The 24,709-nt window shown below is 43.9% G+C and overlaps 2 protein-coding genes across 5 annotated transcripts in view; one reads left to right on the top strand and one right to left on the bottom strand.

Moving 5' to 3' along the window:
• LOC100118436 (polo-like kinase 3) overlaps positions 1-14,065 on the bottom strand; it is an 18,193-nt gene extending 4,128 nt beyond the window's left edge. The window contains exons 1-9 of one of the 2 annotated variants that reach the window (XM_001602352.5): positions 12,701-14,065; positions 10,045-10,361; positions 9,667-9,960; positions 7,203-7,307; positions 6,873-6,989; positions 3,432-3,646; positions 2,121-2,556; positions 1,210-1,691; positions 14-147 (exon numbers count right to left, since the gene is read on the bottom strand). In XM_001602352.5, the coding sequence (XP_001602402.2) occupies positions 14-147; positions 1,210-1,691; positions 2,121-2,556; positions 3,432-3,646; positions 6,873-6,989; positions 7,203-7,307; positions 9,667-9,960; positions 10,045-10,361; positions 12,701-12,746 (2,146 nt within the window). In that variant the 5' untranslated portion in view covers positions 12,747-14,065. The remainder of the gene's footprint in view (positions 1-13; positions 148-1,209; positions 1,692-2,120; positions 2,557-3,431; positions 3,647-6,872; positions 6,990-7,202; positions 7,308-9,666; positions 9,961-10,044; positions 10,362-12,700) is intronic. The other variant, XM_008207777.3, reaches the window with a different exon arrangement.
• On the top strand, positions 11,527-24,709 carry LOC100118476 (embryonic polarity protein dorsal). Of its 3 annotated transcripts, none has more exons than XM_031932568.1 (12): positions 11,527-11,619; positions 20,649-20,895; positions 20,960-21,097; positions 21,173-21,354; positions 21,437-21,575; positions 21,656-21,736; positions 21,824-21,944; positions 22,455-22,642; positions 22,722-22,856; positions 22,945-23,093; positions 23,168-23,230; positions 23,324-24,709. In XM_031932568.1, exons 2-12 carry the CDS (start codon positions 20,793-20,795, stop codon positions 23,432-23,434), a joined length of 1,410 nt encoding a protein of 469 aa, XP_031788428.1. In that variant the 5' UTR covers positions 11,527-11,619; positions 20,649-20,792; the 3' UTR covers positions 23,435-24,709. The 3 variants fall into 3 exon arrangements, with proteins under 3 accessions (XP_031788428.1, XP_031788427.1, XP_031788426.1); XM_031932567.1 differs by lacking the exon at positions 11,527-11,619 and adding an exon at positions 18,420-18,972 and having other exon boundaries at positions 22,948-23,093; XM_031932566.1 differs by lacking the exon at positions 11,527-11,619 and adding an exon at positions 18,422-18,972.

The following is a 24,709-nucleotide window of genomic DNA, read 5'->3' as shown; positions in this document are numbered from 1 at the left end:
TCATAAAGCTCACCTTCAGTTAGGTGCTTGTCCATGTAGTCGGTGAAATGCAGCAGCAGTTCGAGTTTCTTTTGCAAATGCGTAGGGACGTTTCGTTCTCTATTGTATCTCGTTATTTCATCGTCCGCCGTCGTGTACTCCACTCGTCTAAAACATTTCATTAAATATATACATGAAAATACCGTGTACTGCATTTTTTATTATTTATGTAGAATTCGTTTTTAAGCAAATCACGTTCTTTTCTAATTTGATTCTGATGTTTACTTTTTGAATTTTTAAAAAACATACGCATTTTCAAAAAAGTTGAAATTTTCTTTTCTTTATCCTACGTAAATTCTACGTAAAAGTGTGAAATGAAAGAAGCTAACAGTATTCTTAGCGAGTATTCAGCTGTGTAAAGAAAAATGATTTCTTTCACAAAAAATCTACAAAAAAACGCATTGTCCGCTTACAGGACAACTGATGAAACACAAAACAGATAAAACAAAGAATAAGAGCACTGATTTAACGTATGCTAATATACCCACGCAGAGAGTCAAACAAAGCAGAGGCAGAACTACCTGAAGAGCGAGCAAAAATAACATAATGTAGTGCTTTTAAAGCGTGTGTATACACGCGGATGTGTGTCGCCTCGTGTATCATCATACTACTTTGAAAATAAATATTCCAGCGTTAATAACAATAATTACAGTGGCGAAAGAAAAGTCGTGCAACTTTGAGATAGCGTGTTTCATTCGTCACTGTGCGAGATAAATGTACAAGCGGAGAATTTTCAGATACGTTAATTTTCGATGATGCTAATATATTACTATAATTACTAAAAGTAGTTTGATTGGGGAGCACATCGCAATTTGCAGAACATAGCGAGTAATTGCAACCGTAAAGTTTCATTGAAAATACGGCCTGACAACTAATAATAATATGATGGGTTCAATAAGGGAAATTGTTTCTATAAGAGTAGCGTTATTCTTGGAAAGTCGAGGCCCATAATTGCCAGTGTTCAAACAAATTGTTTCCAAGGTTATCCACGGTTTTTGCGCTCAACAAATCACCACAAGTAAACACGCCTTTAAAAAGAAAGGAAATCTGAAGCTATCACCTATTTAAAGCTGCCTAGTTAACTTTCATTTATGATAATATTCGCATTGTGTTTGTATGGCAAGTCATATAAAACAATCATTAAAAGAGAAATCAATGCACCGCACGTACTTCCTATCGTGAGTGTAGCTCATCTTGGTGCTGTCGTTGAAAAGCACGCCGACGGACCTGTCGGACAGCTGGAAGGCCAGGCCATACTTGTTGGAGTAGTCGATCCACTTGGTGATGAAGAGCGGCGCAAAGTCGTCGACGAGGGACGGGTTGCAGCGGGTCTTGTTGACGGTGCTCTTGGCCACCGCGGCCAGGCAGTCCTCGAGCGCGTGGCTCATCAACTGGACCTGAGCACCCGAGAAGTTCGCCGTGCCATCAGCCACACCTACGCCCAGCACTTGCTGCTGCTTCTTGCGGGACTCGAGGCAGAGCACGCTGCTGATCCTCTGACGGAAGCGCGGCAGTTTCGGTAGCCGCCAGCTCGCCAGCCAACTGGATACCTTCTTCTTCTTTTTCTTGAGCTTCTTGCCGTCCTGGGATTGCGCGGCTGCCTGGTTGTTCTGCGATTGGATCGCTTGGACGAGCTGAGGGTTCGCCTGTTGCTGTCGATATTTTTCATTGAGTAAAAAACGCAGAATTCACGCAACGATTGAAAGGCAAAAGCCCGCGATGTTGTATACTATACGCGCGAACAATGCGAACTTTTACGTCCGTATAATGCACCGCAATTACGTCATTATCAGCGCGGTAATTTTCATAAGCCGAAGAATTAGCATATACTGCCTGTGTACAGTCATGAGAACATATGGATAGCGCGAAGAAAGGAAAAGGGTAAAGCGTATTATACGCTTTATACGCAATTACGCTGTTACTGGCCTTTATTTCCTCGCCGCGGCATATCTTTTGCAGCTCCGCACGTGCACGTAAAAGAAAGGTATGACTCTAAGGCGACGGCGTTGCGACGCGGAGACGAAAGATCCCCGAATGGACGTCAATAATTCATGCACTATTATCGCAATTTAACAACCCACCTGATTGATATTTCGCTGAGCTGGCGAGAAGTTGAGACTGGACGAGAAGCTCGTAAGGGCGGACGTCTTCTCGGCGAAGGGCAGTCTCGGCGCCTGGTAGCAACAGCTGTCGGGTAGCGTACTAGGCACGTACTCTTGAGTGAGGTACGGGTGCTCCTTGACGAGGTCGAGCGGTAGTCTAAGCTCCGGATTGGGCTGCAGCAACCAGCGCACCAGTTCCTGGCCGGCCCTCGAAGCCATTGTGTCGTCCAGCTCCTTGTAGCGGTGGTTGCAGATGCGCGAGTACGTTTCCTTGAGGGTGGACGAGTCGAAGGGCGGCTGGCCGACCAGCAACACGTAGAGGATACAGCCCAATGCCCAGACGTCCGCCTCGTAGCTGTAGGACTGCTTGAACAGCACCTCCGGCGCTATGAAGTTCGGTGTGCCGCATATCGTTCTGCGAATTATTTTGAAATCGTTATTTTTTTGTTGTTATTTTTCCAGCGTCAATATGCCCTTCCTTTGCCAGTATAGCGAAAACTTTCCACACGCTCGTCGCTTTTACGTAAATAAACCAAGTGAAAAAGTCTTCGCACGCCCACCTTCGCGATAATAAAAACTCGATGGAATAATCGATTGGCCTGATTTATTAATGAACGCACGAGCATTACACACGATGAATTTTCTAAAATTACCCGTACATTATAGGCAGACCTGGTTCATTGATGAAAGTCGTCGCTTATATGTGTACGCCTTCATTGTTGAGCATACAACGACGCTCTCTTATCTCGCGCAGCGATTATCGAAGAAAAAAGGCGCGATGCACGCCTTACTCACACTCCTCTCGGATTATCTGCATAACGGTCTCTCGCGGCGGTCCTCGATGGCGATATTATCAGAGAGTCAGCAGCCGCAAGGATACCTGTACCTACTCTCGAGAGTTACAGTTAAGAGCGAACGCGCGTAGTGAATCAGTGCCGAGTCTCGCGGAACGCCGAGTTGCGCATTCTTACATCAGATATATCTCTTGCGAGTGCACGTGTGGCAGTGTGACGTCACACAGAGCAGCATTCCGCTCGGCGGATTTTCCGATAGGAAAGACTGCGCGTGAAGCGAGAAATGCCCGTATAGGAGCGTACAAATATAGGTAATAAGCAGAGGTGATCCCTCGAGAACGTTCAATGTCGGGCGCTGCACTAAAAATATACGCTTCGCTATTTGATCGATAGACATGCCCGCGGGTATAGCTTTCTCAATCGAGGCTTATCTCGTGATTCGGGGGAAAGTATGGCCAAGTATTTTTTCTTCCATGCGCGATTGATTGACACTCACACTCTGCGCCTCTGACCATCTGACTGCGTGGCGAGACCAAAGTCCCCGATCTTGACGATCATCTTCTCGGAGAGGAACATGTTGCCGGGCTTGAGGTCCCGATGGATCACCTTCTGCGAGTGGATGTAAGCTACGCCCGTGACCATCTGCTTCATGTAGTATCGTGCCTCGGGCTCCGACACGTGGCCCCGGTACTTCAGCACGTCCACCAGGCTCTGAAACACAGACACAAAGCAATCAGCGGATTAGTCAGATCCTCCGGAATTCGATCTCTCTCCCTCTTGCGAGTAGCGCAGGCTTCTTGGAAAGCAGCCCAGGCGCGAATTCCTCGCTAACCCTTCTTCCTAGCCCTTTCTCTCGGATTTAATACGCTTCCGCTCGCTCGCCCGGAATTCACGCTCAAAATAGTCATTGCGCTTTCTTGCATTAATAAATATAGTAAACGCGACGTTCTGAAAAATGAATTTCTGCCCGATCCGAAGGTCGTCGCTCCGTATTTTAAGAGCAGCTGCCCGGAGGAAATCCCAAAAGGGTCCATCGTTGTTTATATTCGAGCTTCATCGATTTTATCGGGAGGACCGCCACTCCCGAGCTGTGCCTACGCGTAACGCGTGTCATCGTTTAAAAATATGCCACACACGCGCAGTGTGAAATGATGATATCTCAGGCCACCGACGAATTTTCAAATTTTCTCGATGCGTGTGGGATGCAGCCGACGAACAGGTTGGAAAAGAAATTTATCATCCTCTGAAACTTCTCTCGTTGTTTTTCTTTTAACGAAACTATGCTCATCTACTAAAAAAGAAAGGGGCTATTTTCGTCGACGCGGCGAGTCGAGTCGAAAAAAATTATTAATCGCCGAGGCACGCGCACACGACGTAAATCAAAATTTCACGAAACGTACGAGTATGTGTAACGGAGGAAAAAAGTCGGCTCGCGAGCGCAATATAATATACAAGTATAGGTACATTATAACCGAGCGCGCTGAATTGTCCGGCAAGAATGTCGTAAGATGCAATGCGAACAGGCGGCCGTTCTATCTAAATTTATGAGATCCTTGCACCTGGGCGCATATTCTCTCTCACACACGTGCGGGCCGCGCGCGGTCGGCCAACGAGAGCGGGACACACATTGTGTATTTAAAGCACGCGGTCGTATACCTGCGCGCCGCTCCGTGTAACAACCATCATAGTGTCTAATCGTATGATTAATGTCCCCTTAAGCCTTCGATTTTCGTTGAATTCTTACGGCTCGCTACGCGCGTGTCTACGTATTATGTAGTTTCAATTATTTAATATGGTAACGAGGTAATTTAGTCGAGTTTAGTTGTAACAGCGCCGCCGTAGCTGGCTTGTGAATAATTTAATTTCGTCGCTCGACTGGACTTTTTAACGCGCGCGCAATCAAATCCGAAGCGAAAAAACTCGAGGAAAAATAAAATTATACGATGCTTCGTTATATAGGCTGCAGAGCCGAAACCCACTCTCCCGGAGTATACGATATTCCCAAGCGAAAAAAGCTTCTCCCAGCTTCCACTCACGCAGGCGTCCCTCGAGCTCAGACGGGCGCGAGGAAAAAATAGTTCATCGGAGCGTGACTGCAGCGAGACGCCGTCTAAACGAGGAAGTGCATTCCGGCGAGGTCGGCCTGGCCTACAAAATAAAACGCGCGCACGCATCGGAGGCTCTCGAGCTGTCGCGCTTTATTTCGAGGATCGTCACACGGCAGCATCGCGCAATTCTATACTCGGCTAACTGTCGCCGATTTCTTTAATTCCCGCGGCGGAGGAGTCTCGCTCTTTCTCTCGGGTCAAGGTTGTAAAAACGTCGTCCGAACCGGAATGCGCGAAGCGAGTCCTCTTCCCCGTTGCCTCATCCGATGCTTCTCGCGGCGTGGCGGCGACGACCTCGCGCGATCTCGGGTACCGCAAGCGCGCGAGGGTGCAGCACTCTCTCTCGATGTGCATTATACGGAAAAAAGAGGAGGAGAGAACGGGTTGGACGCGGGAAAAATATCGAGTGGACGGGAGAGAGAGAGAGAGAGAGGCAGCGCGCGCGGCAGGATATTGCAACTGGGTTCTTCTTTTTTCTATATCGCAGAGATGATGCTAGATAATTTAAGAGAGAGTAGTTTGCATGCAGGAGAGAGGTAGCTTTTAAAGGAGGCGGTGCGACGGTTAATTTGTTGTAGCGGTACTCTCCGTGCTTTATAAAAATGAAAACATTTGCCAGCATGCGAGCGAGGATGTGGTTTCTCTAGGCTGCTTGTTTAATGGAGATATATCAATGCACTCAAAGGCTTTCTTTCGCCTGCTCGACCACTATTAGGCGAAACGCCTTAATGGAGTAAAGTACAAAGACTCGTTGCGAAGCTTTGTTATTTTGTCGAGCTACTGCGCTATGTTTTTTAGCAGGGCTAGATTAAACGATATTTCAGATTTTAAAGCTAACTACTTTATGAGCGTTTTCATTGCCGAGTCTAGTGTATGCGCGATGCACTAAAGCAGTTTCCGAATGAATCGTTTGCAATGAAAATTCCCCGCAAAAGTTGTTTGTGCGAGCGAGAGAGAGAGAGGGGGGGGGGGAGATTCAAAGTATTCGCGCAATTCCAACTTCTACATAGCACATTTTATTTGCGTACTTGTATGCGCTGAAACTTTTAAAATTCATAGGAAATTTCGTTCATTATTCAGAGCATTGTATAGCCATATACTGTTATTTTTCACGAAATTGAAACTCATAAAATTTCTTTCGACTTTTCGCAAAATCGAAAGCTCCAGGAATAGCCGTAAATATTCTGCACCGTAAACGTTTGATAATCTATAACGCTCTTAATACTCTCATCCTAAATTACGTCACCTCGTTTATTACAGCCGTATACTACACACGCTGAGGTAACCCTGATGCGTTGTAAAAGAGCAAAGAAAGCAGAAGCAACAAGAGAGATTTTACGGAGTATTTTATTTTCATCAAGCGGGAGATACATTGCGCGCTCTTGCTCACATTGTAACCGACTTTTACGATGCACCCCTCACGCGTGCTTCAATGATTTTTATTTATGCCGATGACGCAAAAGAAATCTTCCGAAATTCCGAACGCGCTGCAGTTGCTTTTTTTCATTCGCTTCGAGAATAAATATAAATTTCACAGCAGCGAGCGCAGTTCGCGTACATGACTCCGCCGCTTCGTGATCGACTACTACAAAATTGTTCGTTAGTCATCGGCGAGTGTGCGGGTTTCGCGTAGTTTACGGAAAACGTAACGTCACAGACCTAACAGTAATGTAAACGATGACATACAACTTACGGCGGGAATGAGTATCTATGAGAAAGACTCGCTAGTGCAAACGAGTTCGTGACGCAGTCTTCGCGCAAAATTGCGATAGGATCCATAGGCATACAGGAGGCAGGAAAGCCATTTACAGACGCAAAACGAGATTTACCTTTTTCGGACAGGCCTCCAGCAGCATGTAGACGTTCAGGGTGTCCTCGAAGTAGTGATGCATCTGCACGACGTTCACGTGATTCAACTCCTTGTGAATCATGATTTCGCGAGCGATCTGATTGAAAACATATAGGCAAAGGTATAACAGTATTATTTTCAATGCTGTGAAATTTCGTTGTCACGCGTAACGCGTACGTTCGACAAAACGCACATATAGATTCAGGGAAAGTTAGTGAATGGAAATCGGACTTTTTTCCGTCTGAATTGCCCGCTAAGCGATCTATAAATATTCAAATCCGGCTCTGCAGTCGGAAATTATCATTCCTACCTTTTGCATATGGATTTTCTGCATCTGATGCTTCGGAATTATTTTACAGGCGTACTGTTTTCTCGTCGCGATGTCCGTGATGAGGTAAACTCTCGCGAATCCTCCCTGCAACAAAGAAAATAACGATTATTAAAATTTTTACTCGCGCAGCATGAATGTCATCAATTCGCAAACTCGAGGAACACAAAGCGTCGTAAATTATGTCGACCCTGTCGCGTAAAATTATTGTTATGTTTAGCGATATATTTAAACTGACGAGTGATACGAAATTCGTTTCCAGAAGACTATAAAACGTATTTCTGCACGCAGACGTATAATGTATTTTTTATACAAGCGGTGCGTACGACCTTTACTCTCATAAATATAAGCATCCTCGTGAAATGTGGTGACGGCATTATTTTTGTATTTCACTATCTTTACCAACAATGCGAGATCAGAATTTACAGTTATCCATTTAATCTTAGACATTTTTCAAGCACATTCGTCTATGGATAAGTGGTCGACTCGAACTTACTACGCGATATTTCAATGATAATAACAGAAAAAAAATGTTCCCCCATTCAATTTACACGCATCCTGCATGTATCGCCAACATCAATCATACAAATTATCATAAGCAACTGCACGCAGCGCCTGTGTTTCCATCAGCAAGCGAGACGTAGGAAAAAAAAGGAAAGAATTCGAGCCAGCATGACCCGCAGCTGGAAAGCAATCCACGCTCTCGAAAATTAAAAAACCCCAGAGTACAAAAGCCCGAGTCAGTATATGAGAGCCGCGACGGCAGCAGTGCATTGTCCGTCGCATATCACCCGCATGCTCTCATGCGGCGCGTCTATAATACAAAAGCGCGGCTCGCGTGCCCGCAACAACGCGCGGTGTTAGGGGATCGTGCACGCGGCAGAAGGCGACACAGCGGCGTCGGCGACGAATCGAAATAGTCGGTCAGTCTCCCCTAAATCAGCTCGCGCGCGAAGGCGGCGTATTTTCGAAAAGGTCGGCTCTCGCTCACTCTCGACTACATCGTCGCGGGCCGAGAGCCAAGTAGCTTCGAAAATAAATATATATGAGTAGCGCGCGCGTGCCATCGGGTGCACATCGGGTTGGACCGTTGCGAAAGTATCGCATCAGGGGCCGAGAGAGACACGACGACTGCTCGTCTCTCGGGCACACTCGATTCTTTTTCGGGGGAGAGACCCCGACTACTAATACGCACAGCGCGACTCTGTTAATTGAAGGAAATTTGGCCGTCTATCGAACGCGCCCAAGTCGCCTGTGCGCCGACGGACTGTCTGGTTAATTAATCGCGCAGACGCGCTCTCGGAGGTTACGCGCATTCAAGGTGAGCCCGAGTGCGCGCGCGCGCGCGACCTTTTTGCGTTATACTGCGGACCACATATTATTATAGTTTCGGCGCGTCTACGCAGTATAGCCGGAAGATTATTTCGGAGCCGTGTAGACTTTTTGCCGAGGCAGTTCGAGCGCGGGCCGATTCGACATCGGACGTAATTGAAATAACCGAGTCTGGGTTCGGACTGTCCGGAGTTTCCGCGGGTTAATTATAAAACGGCGAGTCGCTCTGACGTTCGCGCTTTACAAATACCATCCGCGCATAATTGAATTATAAGGCGTGCGCAGTCGTCGTATTTCGGGAAAATTAATCGACGAACGGAGGGCAGTAAAAATTTTGGCTTTTCGAACGCGGCGCTAAATTTAAGTTTGATAGTTTTTCTCTCGACTTTTTACTGTGCAGCGGCGCCTTTTCACAGGCGGAATTCGATCCGTGGATGATCTTGCGAAGAGTCTTCGTAACGATTCTCGGACTAGACTTCCGCGTCATGCTAGCTCTATAACAGCGACGAGTCAATGTTTATCAAAGAGCGGAAATTATGTCACTCGACGACTTTGACTTTAGAACGGTTTCAAGACTTCTTATGTCTGCGATGTCGCGAACTATCATACACGTTCATTGCGAATTCATAGCTCAAACTTTTCGCGCCTTACATAGTTGTGTACAACGCGTTAGCTTTTTCAATTATTCAACGCAGTTTATATGTAGCGCGAAATAGCGCAATGTCGATATGCAGCGAACAATCGACTAACTAACGGGGAAATTTTCACCGCAGACGAAATTGCGCTTTGTACATTGCCGGACACTATACACCAACCTCGTGTATTACATACGCTATGCAGTAATATAAAACTTTCCGCCTGGATTATTCATCGATCGACTAGACTTTGGCACGCTATAGACTGAAATCCAATGATTGCATAACGGTGCAGCTTAAGAAACTGTAACTATCACAACTGCCGAGAGAACTCGAACAGCGTATAAAATGTCGTTGGCGATTTCTTCATATTTTCGCGTATACTAGAACAGCGCAATGTGTTGTGCGTGCAATTAAAACAACCAGTATAACTCTGCCATCAGATGTGAGAATAATCGTGAAAATTCAAATTCGCGCACCTTTCCCAGCAGATGTCCCTTGTAGTAGGCGTTGCCCTTCTCCGAGTCAACGACGTATCCGGTTTCCCGTTCGGCCGCCAGCGAGCCGTTCCACGACAAAGACGAGGGCCCGGTGGACAGCTCGGCCGTCCTGCTCTTCACCACGGCTTTTTTCGGCCTTCGCGTTCCATTGCTCGTCGTCGTCGAGCCCGCGACGCCCGCTAGCCTCGCCGACGACGATACGTCTACGTAGGCTCCGGAGCTGGGCGTCGACGATGACTGACTGGCGCTGCTCGGGCTGCTCGTCTGTGGATTCTGCAAAGGTAGTTTATGATTAGGGTATGCAGCAGAGAAAATTAAATTCTTTTCAACAAGTAGCGATCGATTCCTGCATCTCACCTGATGACTGTGATGGTGGATCTGTGGCTGAGGCACGACCTGTATTTCGCCGCTGATTCTCGGCGACTTGGGCTGCGCTGCGGGTGCTTTGCTCGGGTAGCCCGGATGCGAGGAGTACGACGTCTCCGACTCGAGGGGCGCCGACGAGCCGTAACCGATACTGCCGGTCTCGGTGCAGTCACTCCGTCGTCGACCTCGGCGCAGATAACTGCTCGATACCGGTGGGCTGCTCTTCTTCTCGTGCTGATCATCGCTGCCTGTCAGTCGCAGCGACGACGAGCCAGAGCTGATCTGTTGGTCGGATGATCGCCGAGATCCTGAAACGAGACAAGTCGCACTGTAAGATTACTGACTTTCATGAATTCTGGATAAATTTTGCTCGAAAGATTATTATGGGCGGTTGAGAATTGTTTGTGAAAACTCTCTGACTATATATTTGCGAAAAGCGAATAATGAATTACAAACTCCTTTCCTCAGCTTTGTCGTTCGAGCGCGTGCGACGTTAACAGTCTAGGGGTTTATATTTGTCTTGAAAGCTCTTCGCTGAAACTATTTTATAAATCAACGGTATTATATCCGTCAGTTTGAGCACGCAATAACTTCTGCGTCGCGATCGTCAAGACCAAAATTAGAGAAACAGTTTTGGAATGTCGTAAAACCGAGCCGTGCATTGATTCTTCGCGTGAAAGCGGATTGTTAACAATTTACACGTTGGATAATATTTTTAGCGCGTTTTAATTGGAACTAGACAGATTGATTGTGTTTTGTCTCCATTAGCAAAAGCGATTGTTCCTATGACTTAAAATTTTGCCAGAATCTGGTTCAAACTGACTTAAACTTGGAAGAGCTAGAGAGCAGTTATTTTTATCTCTTCGATTAAAATCGCGATAGTCTTCGAAATATACGTAAAGATGAATTTGAAATATATTTTCAATATACACCTGCGTGAATTATATATTATTTTCGTTTTCAAGCTTCAATATTCAATGAAGAAATAATACTAATAATTATGATTTAATTGACTTTGATAGTGGACATCAGTCAGAGAAGGTAAAAATTGCCTTTATTAGAGATTAAGTTCGCACTTAGGGGTATTATCTTTTACGTCTACCCATTCATCAAGTTATCCCTCGCGCGTAGTTTTGTGTATTAGAGTTTGGGGCTCTGCTTTCACGAGAGCCATTTGATACCTTTCATTAATACAAAATTATCCCCCCTGCCCTGCGGCTCCCTGAAAGACCACGCATCGATTATTTCTTTTATTTTTACCGTACAAATATCATTGAATTTTCAGATCATGCTTTTAAAGAATTCTCGTCTCCAACGCGAGTGGTTTCATATCTAATAATTTTGCATAACAACAGCTTATATTCGCGACTTTTTAAACTCACGAGCTCGAGTAGTAATTGTTCGCGCATTCTTTCCTCTGCGATTAAGTATCCTTAGAACTACTTTTTTGTGTTCCATATTGAAGCCGCACCTCTTCGTTTACCTCTGATTTCTTGCGACTGGAAATCGATCTGGAAATAGGGTGACTAACTGGATTTTCCCACATTCAATGCACGTGCGAGGCTGGTACGTAACAGAAAAGATATTTTCAATTTCCTTCATTTTCTAGCTTTACCGTATTCCGGATCCAGGTTTTTTTCATCTAATCTAATAATGAGCAGTTGCTTATCGCGACGAAATATTGGTAAACACAGCACAAATGTATGTTACGCGATCGAAATTTCTGCAGGTCAGCGGATAAAAAAATCCGCCGTCGTGTTTACGAATTTGAAAATTCGTAAACACAACATTCAGAGGCCAAATGTTATGACAGTATCCTTCGTGAAACCGATACGCGAACACAGCTCTACTTTGTCCAACTTTCACATAATACCGAAATCTATATAGGTGTAAATCCTTCTTACCCCTAGTAAACACGAGCGTTAAAAGGATTATGAAACAGCTGACAAAGAGGATCTGTATTTTTCTACTAATCCTTTGTAGCATTTCGAGTATTTTAGAAAGTTTGATTTGTCGTGTACATAGTCGTGTAAGGTTTGAAGCGATAAGGATATTTAAAGACTTTTTATTAAAATAAAATTGTTCAAACATTGACGCTTTGACAATATCGCATACATGCGTTACGCACCCAAACTCTAAAGATTTGGAGATTATTATTTGGGATTGAAATTTGCGCGAAGGCAGAGATTACAAATCGTGCGCTTCTCAACTAAAAACACAACGTTACAACGACTACTTTTATTGTCATTTCTTTATTAAGATGGACAGTCGCTCAATGTTGGTTCAAGTTCAATTAAGAAAACGTATGCTTCGAAGAGTGGTCACAATTTAATTATACAATTCTTCGCACGCTCCATTCAACGTTTGAGACTCGGTCACTCAGAAATTTCGCGCTCATATTCCGCTCCGATTGTGAAAAGATAAAAATAAAACGTAAGATCAAAGTCACACAAAAATAAATTGGTAAGACCCGTCATTTTTATTTACAAAAAAAACATCAAAGCTCGAACGACGAGACGCGTTCGAAGACGCTAGCAAAACAAGTCTCGGAATTCCTCGCGAGTAACCAAGTAGTGGGTATATTCCGAGTCGAGCCAAGCTCGCTTCACAGCGCGTAACCAAACAGAATTTAGGCAACAGTCCTCACCTGAGATCCTCGGCGGGCTCGGTGGCTGCGCTACGTCCGCGGACATGTTTCCCAGAAATCCTTGTCAGCACCGTACACCAGCGCACTAACAACAAAACTGTAGCACACCAACACTATAACAGCTCGCGGGGAGTTACGAGTTGTACGTATAAAAAATAGAATACACTCGGCGCGAGCTGCGGTCTCTGATGTTTCAGAGGACGCACTGCTGCTGCTGCTGCACGAGCACGAGACTCATGTCGTTCTTGGCCGCTGGTAAACACGGCACTGCGCGCGCGATTCCGATATCGATCGCGAAAGCTCTCTCGCACACTCCCTCTCCTTTCCCTCGCGGCGGCGGCGGCGGCGGCGGCGACGACGACGGCGGCGACGACGACGGAGAGCGGCTGTGTGTGTGCGCGGCGGGAGAAAGAGCGGATCCTCGTGCGCTGTGTGAGTATCCGCGTATAGTACGCAGCTCTTTGAGAAGACGGATCGAAGGGGGCTGGAGAGTTATTGTCTCGCACGTGCAGCGAGGGCGGCGCGGATGATGATTCTTCTTCGGTTCTTCTTCCGCGCGGACGAAAGAATTAATAAGTTCGCAAGGTCGCCGTTTCGCTCTTCTTTCAGAGGGGCCACTCGACCTTCCCGCTCTCACTCTCTATACTATTCTTCGTTGGACGTTCCCGATGTGGATCCGGCGCTGATACTCGTCGGCCGATGCATCGCCGCCGCCTTCGGCTTATACTCCACGTGTGGCGTCAGTTCCTTCGACATAATAGCCGCTGAATGTCACGACGAGCGAGCATAAAAGGGCTCGACCTCGTTCGCGCAGCCTCTTCTTTTTTCACCCTTTGTGCGATGCAGCTTAGCTACGCTTTGATGCCGCACGTGTGTGTGTGTGTGTGTGTGTGTGTGTGTGTGTGTGTAGATTTGTGTCTCTATACCTGTGCGGGAGCGTGGGAACAGCGGCAGGGCAGAGAGAGAAGGTGCAGCGAAATAAAAAACGGAGCTCCTCCGAAATTATCGCAGCAAGAGCGCAGGTGCAGTGCAGCTTCTTCTCTCGCCTGCGTATAGCGCTTTCTCCCTCTCTCGCTGCAAGACTCGGCAAGCGTGTTTGGCTTTTTTCTTCGACCAACCGCATCCGCTCTGTCACTCGACTATCCAGTTCTGCTCCCCTCCCGGCGGCGCTCCTGCGCTGATCTCTGCAGCAGCTTTGCGTCTCAGCACGTTCAGCTATACTCGGAGTAGCGAGAAGTGCAGACGAATTTAGCGATATGTATGAGCAGCGAGCGAGTATAAGTGAAGTATAGAACGCGCGAGGAACGTGAGCGGAGCGCGCGCAGGCTCCGGCGCGCCGAGTCTCTCCCGACGAACTGCCGAGGGTCGAGCGAGTGAGCCTCTCGGCGCCAGCCAGCCAGCGATATACCTATATATGCACGCCGGAGTCGTCCCGTGCGCTCGTCCCTCCCCGCCGCGCGTGCAGTTCGCACTCGCGCAGCCGTCGGTGTGCAGTGCTGACTGCTGCGGGTATCCATGAGCTCGATCCCTACTACTCGACCCTCTCCTCCTCTTGCGCTGCTACTGCTGCTTTTCCTCCAGAGAGAGAGAGAGAGAGAGAGAGACAGACAGAGCCGAGCTGTATAAACGCGGACGGGGTTACTTACCTTGGCGTGCAGAGGTTAATTCACACCGGTGCTGCGGAGAGCTTTTATGTATGTATGATGGCTTATGCGTGCGCGTGACTTTTGGGGGGCGTCTTTGTTGGATTTTTTACAGCTTCACCGAGTCATCGTAACCGCGGCTCATTGAATACGAACATAGTAGCTACGATCGTTTTGTGAGAAATATTCTTATGAAAGATTTACAATGATTTATGAGAGATCGCTTTAAGCTCCGTCGTTTTTATCGTTATCGTCGAGATGTAGCATTATTGTGTTCGCATCGTTAAGCTGCACAGTCTGGTAGCAAATGGCCGATAAGTTCTGACCCGTTCCCTAGCGACTCGGTAAAAAATGAAACCCAGAATCCGTCGAGAAATATGCGTAGTTTCTACGCTGAAACCCGAGTAGCAGAAGTTCTCTTAATTTTTTGCGCATGCGCGTACGGTTCGGGCCAGGCACAGGCATACTAGAAAGTATATGACGCGTATTGTAGAGGCTGTCTGCTATGTTATACAGCAGAATAGTATAGCAGACAGAACTACAGTTTTCACAGTTTCAGTCAATGTTAAATGGTGAATATTTAGCCTATTAATTCATCTAGAATGATTTAAAAGGGGAAATATGATTTTGAAAGTGCCCATTAAGAGTGAAAACCTAACCCTACACATGCATACTCTCATAAATGACAGTATGTACAAGCATGCTGTACTGACTGACTTTGTGTTGTTCAAGTGCAATTACTGTGTAAAAAGTGTCATCGATGTGCTCAAAGTCACTTACCAATGATGAGGTTTGCACAGATATTTCCACCACATGAGTATGCGAGCCAGTCACCTTCAACCACCAATTCACTCAAAATCATGCTAAATCCATGATATTGGAGTTCGATATCTGTTATTTTGCATTAAGACTTGTTGAATTATTTAGAATCGGCAACAACTAAGGCACAAATTAAGTTGCAAAATTTCAGCTGTCTAAGTATGATAGTTTTCAAATGGGAGCCAAAATAAAATAGTGAAAAAAAGTAATCGAAATCAATAAAATTTGATTTTGCTCTCACTTGAAAACTATCATACCTAGAGGGCTGAAATTTTGTAACTTGATTTGTGTTGGCTTATTGTAACATTATATTGAGATGAATTCATTCTAGCTGATATGAATTCGACTTTCATGTATAGACCCACCTGCATTTTTTGACGCTGAAGCCATAGGGTTCAGGGTGAAAAGTCGAACCAAGACTGTTAAGTAAAAACTGATATGGCAGTCTGTTTCTTAATATTTGAACAAGTCTTAACGCCAAAGAACAGACATCCACCTTTAATATCATGGACTTACCATGATTATGAGAGATTTAGTGGTTGGGAGTAACTGGCTTGCATACTGATGAGATTAAAATACCTGTGCAAACCTCATCATTGGTGACTTTGAGTGCATCCGTGACCCTTTTTACACAGTAATTATACTTGAATAATACAAAGTCAGTCAGTACACAATGCTGTACATACTGTCATGTATGAGAGCATGCATGTGTAGGGTTAGGTTTCCACTATTAATGTGCACCTTAAAAATCATGTTTCCCCTTTAAAAGACATTGTAGATGAATTTATAGGGCATATAGATTCATCAATTTATGAATGTTTTCAAACAATGTCAATGAAGAGCAGCATCATTGGTGTGAAAAGTAAGGTTATATGAACAAATCATAGTGGAGAAAAAACTCTACCGAGATTTCTTCCAGAAATCATGTCTGATTTGTCGGGGTTTTCATCTAGATTCTAGTCTGGAAACCTGCTAGATTTTGAAAAATCTCGGTAGTTTCCAGGTACTTTCTCGGGAACGCTGCTACTAGGGACGTGTTACGCAGTTATTGACGTCGCTGCGTATATTTTCACTAGTTTATTTAAAAAAATATACAAGAGCGTAATATGGCAACGCGTCACGAGCAAAACTTATCCCTTTTCACCTGACGTCATTATATTACTATGTCGCAGATTTTCCAATAAATTTTTCTTGTTGTGAGCTTAACGTCATTATTGACCTTGATGATCCACAATCTCTGCGGTTGTTTATTTTCAAACACATTATACGTTATTTAATCATGATTATTAAAGCTGGGAAAGCACGAGTGTTATTTCCCCCTGGGGAAGCTCGTTAGCACAGCGAGATATACCTGTAATGACCGCCAGATCATCACTGCAGTACAGTATAATTATAATAAGCATCGGCACACAGCTGCCATAACGCTTGAATCATAAAGCAATACGAGCAACAAGGAAACGGACGCGGCGACAAAGGTGTAGGAGCTCGTTATCGTATCGTTAGCCGCGAGCTCTTTTTTTAATCACGGCTGTCAGCTATTATAATACAGAAAAGCATCGCGTACTCCCGTACTCAGAGATTCTTCATTTTCGAGCGTGTTCAACCTATACGCGCACATAATGATGCGTGCGTATATTGTCCATTCATTCGCTCTCTGGCGGCGCAGCAGCAGCGCTTCCCTCCGCGCGCCGTTCGTTCACCTATGGCCAAACGTGTTTTTCTCCCCGTCTCACTCTCTTTCTCGCTCGTCCATAGATATATAGAGAAGTGGAGCATACATATAGGGCGGAGAGCTGCTGCTCTTTCTCCAATCTCGATTCTCGCTTGTCCTTGTCCACCCCGCGCGTCTGCGCGCAGGGCCAGATATAGTTATATCGCTGTATCATGCTCAACAAAACTGGCGCCCGTAGTTATTGGCCAACGTGATTAGAAGCCGAAAAGGGTATATAATATGTCTACACGCATTAAAAAAATATAATTTCCACGCAACAAAGGGATCCCGCATGTCTGCAGAGAGCGATGATTAGCAAAGCACGCGTAAGTAAGCAACCGTCCCGCGAGTGCTCATCGCAAATGCGCAGTCGAGTGCGGGGAGATGATCGGATGAAGCGCAACTAGACGAGCTCGCGCACGGAAGACTTTTCAATGTTACCTGCACAGCGACGTACAGCTAGTGTATAGCAGGTATGCGCGCACAGGCACACACGCACACACGCGCGGGGCTCGATCGCGTAGGATGAAAGCTCTGTCTCGCTATCTCCCTCGCGCCGCAGGTATTCAAGCGCGCGTTATATTCCGCATGCCGCTCGGCTCTGCAGCAGCAGCTCGCTTCAGAGAAAACGCAGTGGGGGAAAGGGAGTAACGATCATTCGAACGTGCCTAATGTGCATAGGCGGACTCGCGCGAATAGCTGTAGGTATACAGCGGCGCGGCCGCGTGAGAAAGATCGAGAGGACGGACAGCTAGAGAGGCGTAGGCTTCGCCTGCGTTTGTATATAGCTATACCTGTATTTCCTCCCGTGACGACGCCTCATGCATATGCAAGTGTGAGAGAACGAGGAGATATAACACACAACGCACTCCGGCGGCTGATGAAGGGAGAGAAAAATACCAGAGAAAGAGCTGTACGCTTATAACGTATGACTTAAGAAAAACGATGAAAACGGAAAAAATCTAGCGGGGCAGCTCTTTGGTCCTTATGTTCTCTCGCGCGCGCCGCAGTTTTATCTCTCTCTCTCTCTCTCGGCTGCTTCAGCGCGACGAGAAGAGTTTGCTCTCGCCCCAGCCGCTGCATGTGCAATATTGTATACAGCGGGAAATGAGGAGCGAGAAGCTTTCAGCGCACTGGAGATAGATATTATCTTTCCAGTCGCGGTTGCCCACACTAGTGCACCACGCACGACAAATGTTTCGTATGAGTATTCTCGCGGCTGCAGCCGAGGTGTTATATGTACACACGGACTTGATTTTTTTCTCTTCGCGTCTCTCACCTCGACGACAGTCGTCAAGGGTTATTATCATGTGGGCACACAATATTATATACCTGCACGCGCGCTCCTCGCTGCTATGGGGGCTTTCTTCGAAATATAAAGCTCCACGTGACTCCAGATTAGTATCTTGCACGGCTACAAGATACTAATTCTGTCTGATCGCAGTATAATGTAGGCATGCCGTCGTGTTACGCGAATCAGTGACGCATCCGAATGAAAGAAAATTACCTATATTCAACCTGAAAAATTTCCATAGGTGACTACTGAAATGCAGCATTACTTCTGGGCACCAAATACGTCATTGCACTGAGAAAGTAAGAATTACCCGGCATCAGCCATCAGGTATAGTAGGTATGGTACTCGCAGCTCGCTACTTTGCTGACATGCGCTGTGCGCGTGCGCAGGTAAGCGAGTACGTGAAACTTCCGCTAGGGGGGAAATCGACAACACACAACACTTCGAGCGCCGGTGAAAATTCTGAGCTTCATGCGACTCATCAGTGCATAGGCGAACGTCGTATGGCGTACCTGATGTGTAAGCGTGCCATACTGCAGAACAGTTTAGTTTTATACTGACTTGAAATACAGTTGTTTGGTGTAACGGTTTGAGTGACAAATATTGTTTTTTCAAATAAACTTGTGTAAAGCGCACGAACAAAATGACGAGCCAAGGAAATCATAAAAAAAGTCGTCCGTATGTGAGAATCATCGAACAACCTGCCAAAGCTATTAGATTTCGATATGAACGCGAAGGAAGAGCTGCCGGGAAACTTGACGGAGAGATGACTACGGATCATCAAAAGACATATCCTACGATCAAGGCAATATTATATAAACAGATTCTTCGACTGATTGGTTGCCTAGGCAACGAGATCAGAACCGCGCTTTAAATTCATAACCCTCAAAACAGTCATAACTCATAACCCTGGTAGAAATGTATAAAGTGTTTACAATGAAATGTGGAAATCTTGATAACAGATAAATTATATGTAATATAACTAGCAAGAAATTTTAGTAAAAATTAATCATTACCAAGAGTGTGTAGTATTACAACATGTGTATTGAAAAGTGGCACCCTAACCCTATTTGAAGTAGTAATAAAGTGTGTGAATATTATTTAGTTTTTTTTTAAATGTTAGTGAGAAGTTCAATTAAAAGAATAAAGAATTTGAAGATATACTGTGTCTCTGTGCCCAAAATCGCCCTCGGTGAGGTTTGAGGGGTGAATTTAAAGAAAAGTTCAGTATCCGAGTCAGTAAGTTTAAGTCTATCATTATACAATGCTCTTTGAATTGTAAAAAGGCTACTAGACATGTTACCTAGAAAACATGTAACCTACATGATTATGATTTAGCTGTTTTCATTCATATTTTCACATCGAGGCCCATATGAATTTTTTAATTTAGCGTATCAAATTTTGCTTGTAGACAGTTACACAGAACCATCTCTAGCACATTGTATTTCTGCTTTCCAGTGTATTTTTACATGAAGAAAGTGATAAGTAGTTTAGCTTTTTTGTCAAGGCATTAATTAGAATTTTTACTTTTAACAGTTGTGAGAGATTTTGACACCGATACCTGTTTCTCCATTTTTGCATTTTTTCTCATTCGAAAACTAACAGTTTCTTTTGTGATTGTGGAAAGATATTTAAAGTTGAATCAACTTTAACTGAAATACTTTTGTGTTCGACTACAACACCCATGATAATTATTTAGTCGTACAGCATGAGTTTGCATTCACATCAGTGTCGGAGTCGAAATCAGAACTTTTTCAGTTAAGGTCGATTCAACTTTAAATATCTTTTCACAATCACAAAAGAAATCTAAATGCAAAATATGAACTTTCTAGACCTGTTAGTTTTCGAATGAGAAAAAATGCAAAAATGGAGAAACATGTATCGGTGTCAAAATCTCTCACAACTGTTAAAAGTAAAAATTCTAATTAATGCCTTGACAAAAAAGCTAAACTACTTATCACTTTCTTCATGTAAAAATACACTGGAAAGCAGAAATACAATGTGCTAGAGATGGTAGTTTCTGTGTAACTGTCTACAAGCAAAATTTGATACGCTAAATTAAAAAATTCATATGGGCCTCGATGTGAAAATATGAATGAAAGCAGCTAAATCATAATCATGTAGGTTACATGTTTTCTAGGTAACATAGTAAGTATCTGTGTAAAATTACAGTTGTATAGCTTTGTTATAATGCAAATAAATGGCATTGTAATGATAGACAAACCAACTGACTTTATACTGAACTTTTCTTCAAATTCACTATTCAAACCAATGATGACGACATTGAGCATTATTAATATATTTATTAAAAAATAGTTTTGAGGTATTTAGTAACATGTTACATGCTTATAAAATATTAGCAGACGTTAGTGTGCCGCCCAACACTTATAATAGATTTTCTACCAGTGTTATTAGACAGATATAGAATCAAGAGCGAAGCGCGCCTTCATTCCTGACATGGCTTGTAAACTCGTTTTACAGATAGAAAACTACAAAGGTCCCGCTCAAGTAGTTGTATCTTGCGTATCGAAAGATCCGCCTTACTATCCTCATCCCCACAATCTCGTCAGCACTGGCAAGCAAGTCTCAAATGGAATTCGAAGCTTTATAACCGACACCCAGGAAATGATCGTGCGATTTCAGAATCTCCGTATACAATGCGTCCCTCGCAAAAATATGGAAAGCTCGCTAGAGGTGAGAAAGTCGTTAGGAGTGGATCCCTTCAAAAGTGAGTATACATCATACATTCGAACTCGATCGAACGAGCTTTATAATTGCTGTGAATCTTTCAGCCGGATTTGACCAGGATCTAGACGAAATCGACATCTGCTCCATCAGACTGTGCTTCCAAGTTTTTCTGGAAGGAAAAGAGAAAGGAAAATTTAATGTACCTCTGACGCCCGTTGTATCCGAGCCGATTCAGAACCGTCGTAAGTAACGCTCTTATCTGTTCGCTAGTGCAGTAACAACCTGTACTCGAGTATATTACAATGTTTTAATTTCAGGAGCTAAAGCGGCGCCTTGGATAGACTACATAAGCCACAGATCGGCAACTGCTGATGGCGGAACCGAGATGTGTATACTCTGCGAAAAAGCGACAAGAGAGGACATCGAAGTACGCTTTTATAGACAGGAAAATAACTGGGAGGCAATAGCCGAGTTGATACCGCCGAACGTTTACAAGCAGGTTGGACTATCAGCGATTCGATAACTACATGATTATCGCGATGATTTGACTCAACGAAAAAGATTTGATTTTATATTTTCAGATAGCAATTGTATTCAAATCACCGAAGTACCCGGACACAGAAATTTCGGAACCGGTGATTGTAATGGTACAGTTGCGACGCATCTCCGATGGTGAAATGAGTGATCCTCTTTCCTTTCGAATCATGCCGACAGAAAAAAGTGAGCAATATTTTGCGATCGGTATATAGTAGTTGTCAACGATGCATTCAAAATTATCGAAATTTTCGTTTAATCAACAGATGCACGCAATCAGGCAAAAAGAAAACGGTCCTATGAGAAATTTGAGCTCGCTGAACAGATCCAAGCTGAAGCTTTAAAATGTAAGTATAACGATACAGCCCGTCTTCTTGCTTTCATTTGCATTTCGCCACACTATAGCTAACGCTTGTGATCCGAATGTTTCATAGTCGACGCGCATCTTCTAGTCGGCCCAGATGATTCATGGATGCAGCCAGAAACGAAAATTAAACCAGCGAAACCGTTTATTCCCGTGGTAACCATAAAAAACAACGAACTCAACGAAATGAGGTATAAACATTTTCACCATACGTGCACGAAAAAGGCCACTTTCCATGCATGTAAAATGAATGGAAAATCAAGTTTTTCTTAGTAGCGGGAAAAAAATACTCTTTTTCTCCCAAGGGAGTAGTTTTCCTCACTCTGCAGCCTATCCGATGGATGGGTATGTCTATATAAATATTTTCAAAATTTTCAAACTTTTCAATATTTTCAAAATTTTTGAAAGTTTGAAATTTTCAAAATTTTCAATATATTATTATTTTACTTTGAAAAGTCCTCGAATTTCCCATTCCTTTCATATGCATGATAAGTGGCCTATTCGTGTACTTATCATAAAAAGTACGGTGTGCAACAAGGGGGGAGTGGCTTTTTCAGACTCGGGTGATATTTTAAAACGTCACCCTCGCTAGAAAAAGCCAATTTCCCCCCCCCCCCCCCTAGTTGCACAATATACTATTATTGATCGTCAATCCAGTAATATCGATAATGATATATGCCCTTCAACTTGTATGAAAAAAGGAATCAAGCTCTCATGCAGCCTGCAACTTTGGACAATGAATTGAATAACATCAATAATGTAGCATTCGACTATTCAAATTACACCCAGAAAGCCCAAACAAACGGCGTGTATGAACCGCACTATTCGCTCAACAAGTCGCAACAATGTCAAAACTCTGCGGAGCTTTATTCGGATACCCTTACTGACGGTAAATAATTCGTTTACGGTAAATAAACAAATAGATGAAAAGAAAATTTAATTCGATCGTTCGTTGTGTCGACAAACAGATAGCTGGATCAAAGACATAATCAGCACACTAGATCTGCAGGAATTTTCACTACCGACGCCGCAGATCGCTTCAAAATGTACGGACAACTTTGCTTTCGAGCTAGCAACGAAATGTATGCATTTCGAGCAAATGAGTAAGTCGCATGTGACATCCGCCGCCTATAATTTTAATGCAGTAAAAATTATCACGATTCTAAAACTATTCTTTAACTTTTGTTGTAGCAGCACAAAATAACTTTGCCAATGACCAGCAAATTTATGTTAATTCGAGGAATCAATGTAAACAGAGGCAAATGGATCAAAATATAAGCGATTTGGCTGCATCCGTTTCCGGAAACCTATCCAACCTAAATTTTGCTGATCTTATCAAGGTAAGTTGATTATTATTATTTTTAAATCTGCTATTCATAAGAAAAATGGCTACAAGTGACACTCACTCTTTCAGATAGATGATATGGATAATGTACTAGCGGAAACGAACATCGATAAAATTTTCAATCGGCTGCAGGTAAATATAGAACTGAATTTTTTACATTACATTGAAATGACAGTACTGCAGTTTTATTTTAACAGGGCTATTTGTTTATTTATGTTTTATTAGGACATCGACTATTTAACTCCTTTGATGGAAGAGGAGAATGTTGCACAGAATATAAATCAACCAATAGAGATGCCAATCGAGACTTTGATACCCCCTCATCTCTTAACATAGGGAAGTCGGCACTTACAGCTCGCATACAGAAAAGAGTTTAAAAAATTTTGTATCATTTCGCCTAAGCTTATAACTGAATCAACACGTCTGATACGTAAACTCGCGATCATACCGCACAAAACTGATCTGCGCGAAAAGTTAAAAGCAAAGACATAATTGTAACGGTGATATTCCTATGAGCAAACAAGAAAAACTAGCGGGTGTGCAGTATATCGAGTAACGGTACACTTCACGCGCGATAAATGATAATGTTATAAAAATGAGCCTCGCTGCTCAGCAGGTATATATATATTCTTATGGGAGGAGCCGTTGCCGCGCGCGCAAGCTGCAGGAAAGGTCGTCGCGGAAAATACTTGCCTGCGCGCATATTACATAGCCGAGAGGGGAAACGCTGAAAAGAGAGGAATAAAAGAAGCGCAACGGGAGAGTGGACTTATCCCATAGGTATACACACTACCTGCGCACTGCTCTCTGGCAACTTGTTCGTACTCGCTTACCTCAACCTCGTGCCTGCGAGGGGAGAAAAATGCCGTAGGTGTGGAATCCAGAGGCATTCGCGCGCGTCCGCAAGAGAGTATTTACCTTAAGCGTGTGAAAGGTTGCGGCCCACGGGCCTGATCGGTGTGCAACTCATGATGCTTTCGTTATTTTTAATTGCATCTATATACGAATTTTCTGGGCGGTGCGTACTTTGATATTTTAATAATACATTTGACACAGTTTAACGCAAAAGTATACATATCCAGCTGCACAATTAAAATTTTGTTTAGACGGAACGTAATGTGTGCACGCATGTCTACTGAAAATGATCGTGTAAGAAGAGCTAAAAGTGCTGAATTGGTTGCATTATTGAATTAAAACCTGATTGGTAAAAATCGCATAAGCCATATAGTTGAAACGAATTAGTTTTCATTGTATTCGATTGTATTTGGTCAATGTTTTGCTTTCTTTCTCGGAAGCCTAGTAATAAGTAGTAATTGTTTGAGTTTGTGTAAAAACATATATAGGAAGTGTATTTTATACATTTTTGTCGAGTGTGTGTGTGTGTGTGTGTCCGTTCGTCTATATTTTTCTTGCAATCTAGATAGTTCTTATAAAGGCAAAATTTGTAATCAGTTATTTTTACCCGAGCATTGCAAGAAGGTGTAAAATATTTGGTTTAAAAAAAGGAGAAATTAAGGCATCAGTATTGAAAACCGATTGATAATGTAGGTACGTACATTGCATAATGTACTATGATATTAAAAAAAGAACCAATAAACTGTTAAAACAAGA

Source organism: Nasonia vitripennis, chromosome 5, assembly GCF_009193385.2.
Source record: "Nasonia vitripennis strain AsymCx chromosome 5, Nvit_psr_1.1, whole genome shotgun sequence".
Lineage (NCBI taxonomy): Eukaryota > Metazoa > Arthropoda > Insecta > Hymenoptera > Pteromalidae > Nasonia > Nasonia vitripennis.
The sequence above is the reverse complement of the archived record's forward strand: the minus strand, read 5'-3'. Positions and strand labels throughout refer to the sequence as shown.

Coding starts and splice junctions, on each gene's coding strand:
- LOC100118476 (XM_031932566.1), top strand. CDS start 18,811: ATGACGAGCCAAGGAAATCATAAAAAAAGTCGTCCGTATGTGAGAATC. Junction 22,643..22,721: donor TTCGGATACCCTTACTGACG/GTAAATAATTCG, acceptor GTCGACAAACAG/ATAGCTGGATCAAAGACATA. Junction 22,857..22,944: donor TATGCATTTCGAGCAAATGA/GTAAGTCGCATG, acceptor CTTTTGTTGTAG/CAGCACAAAATAACTTTGCC.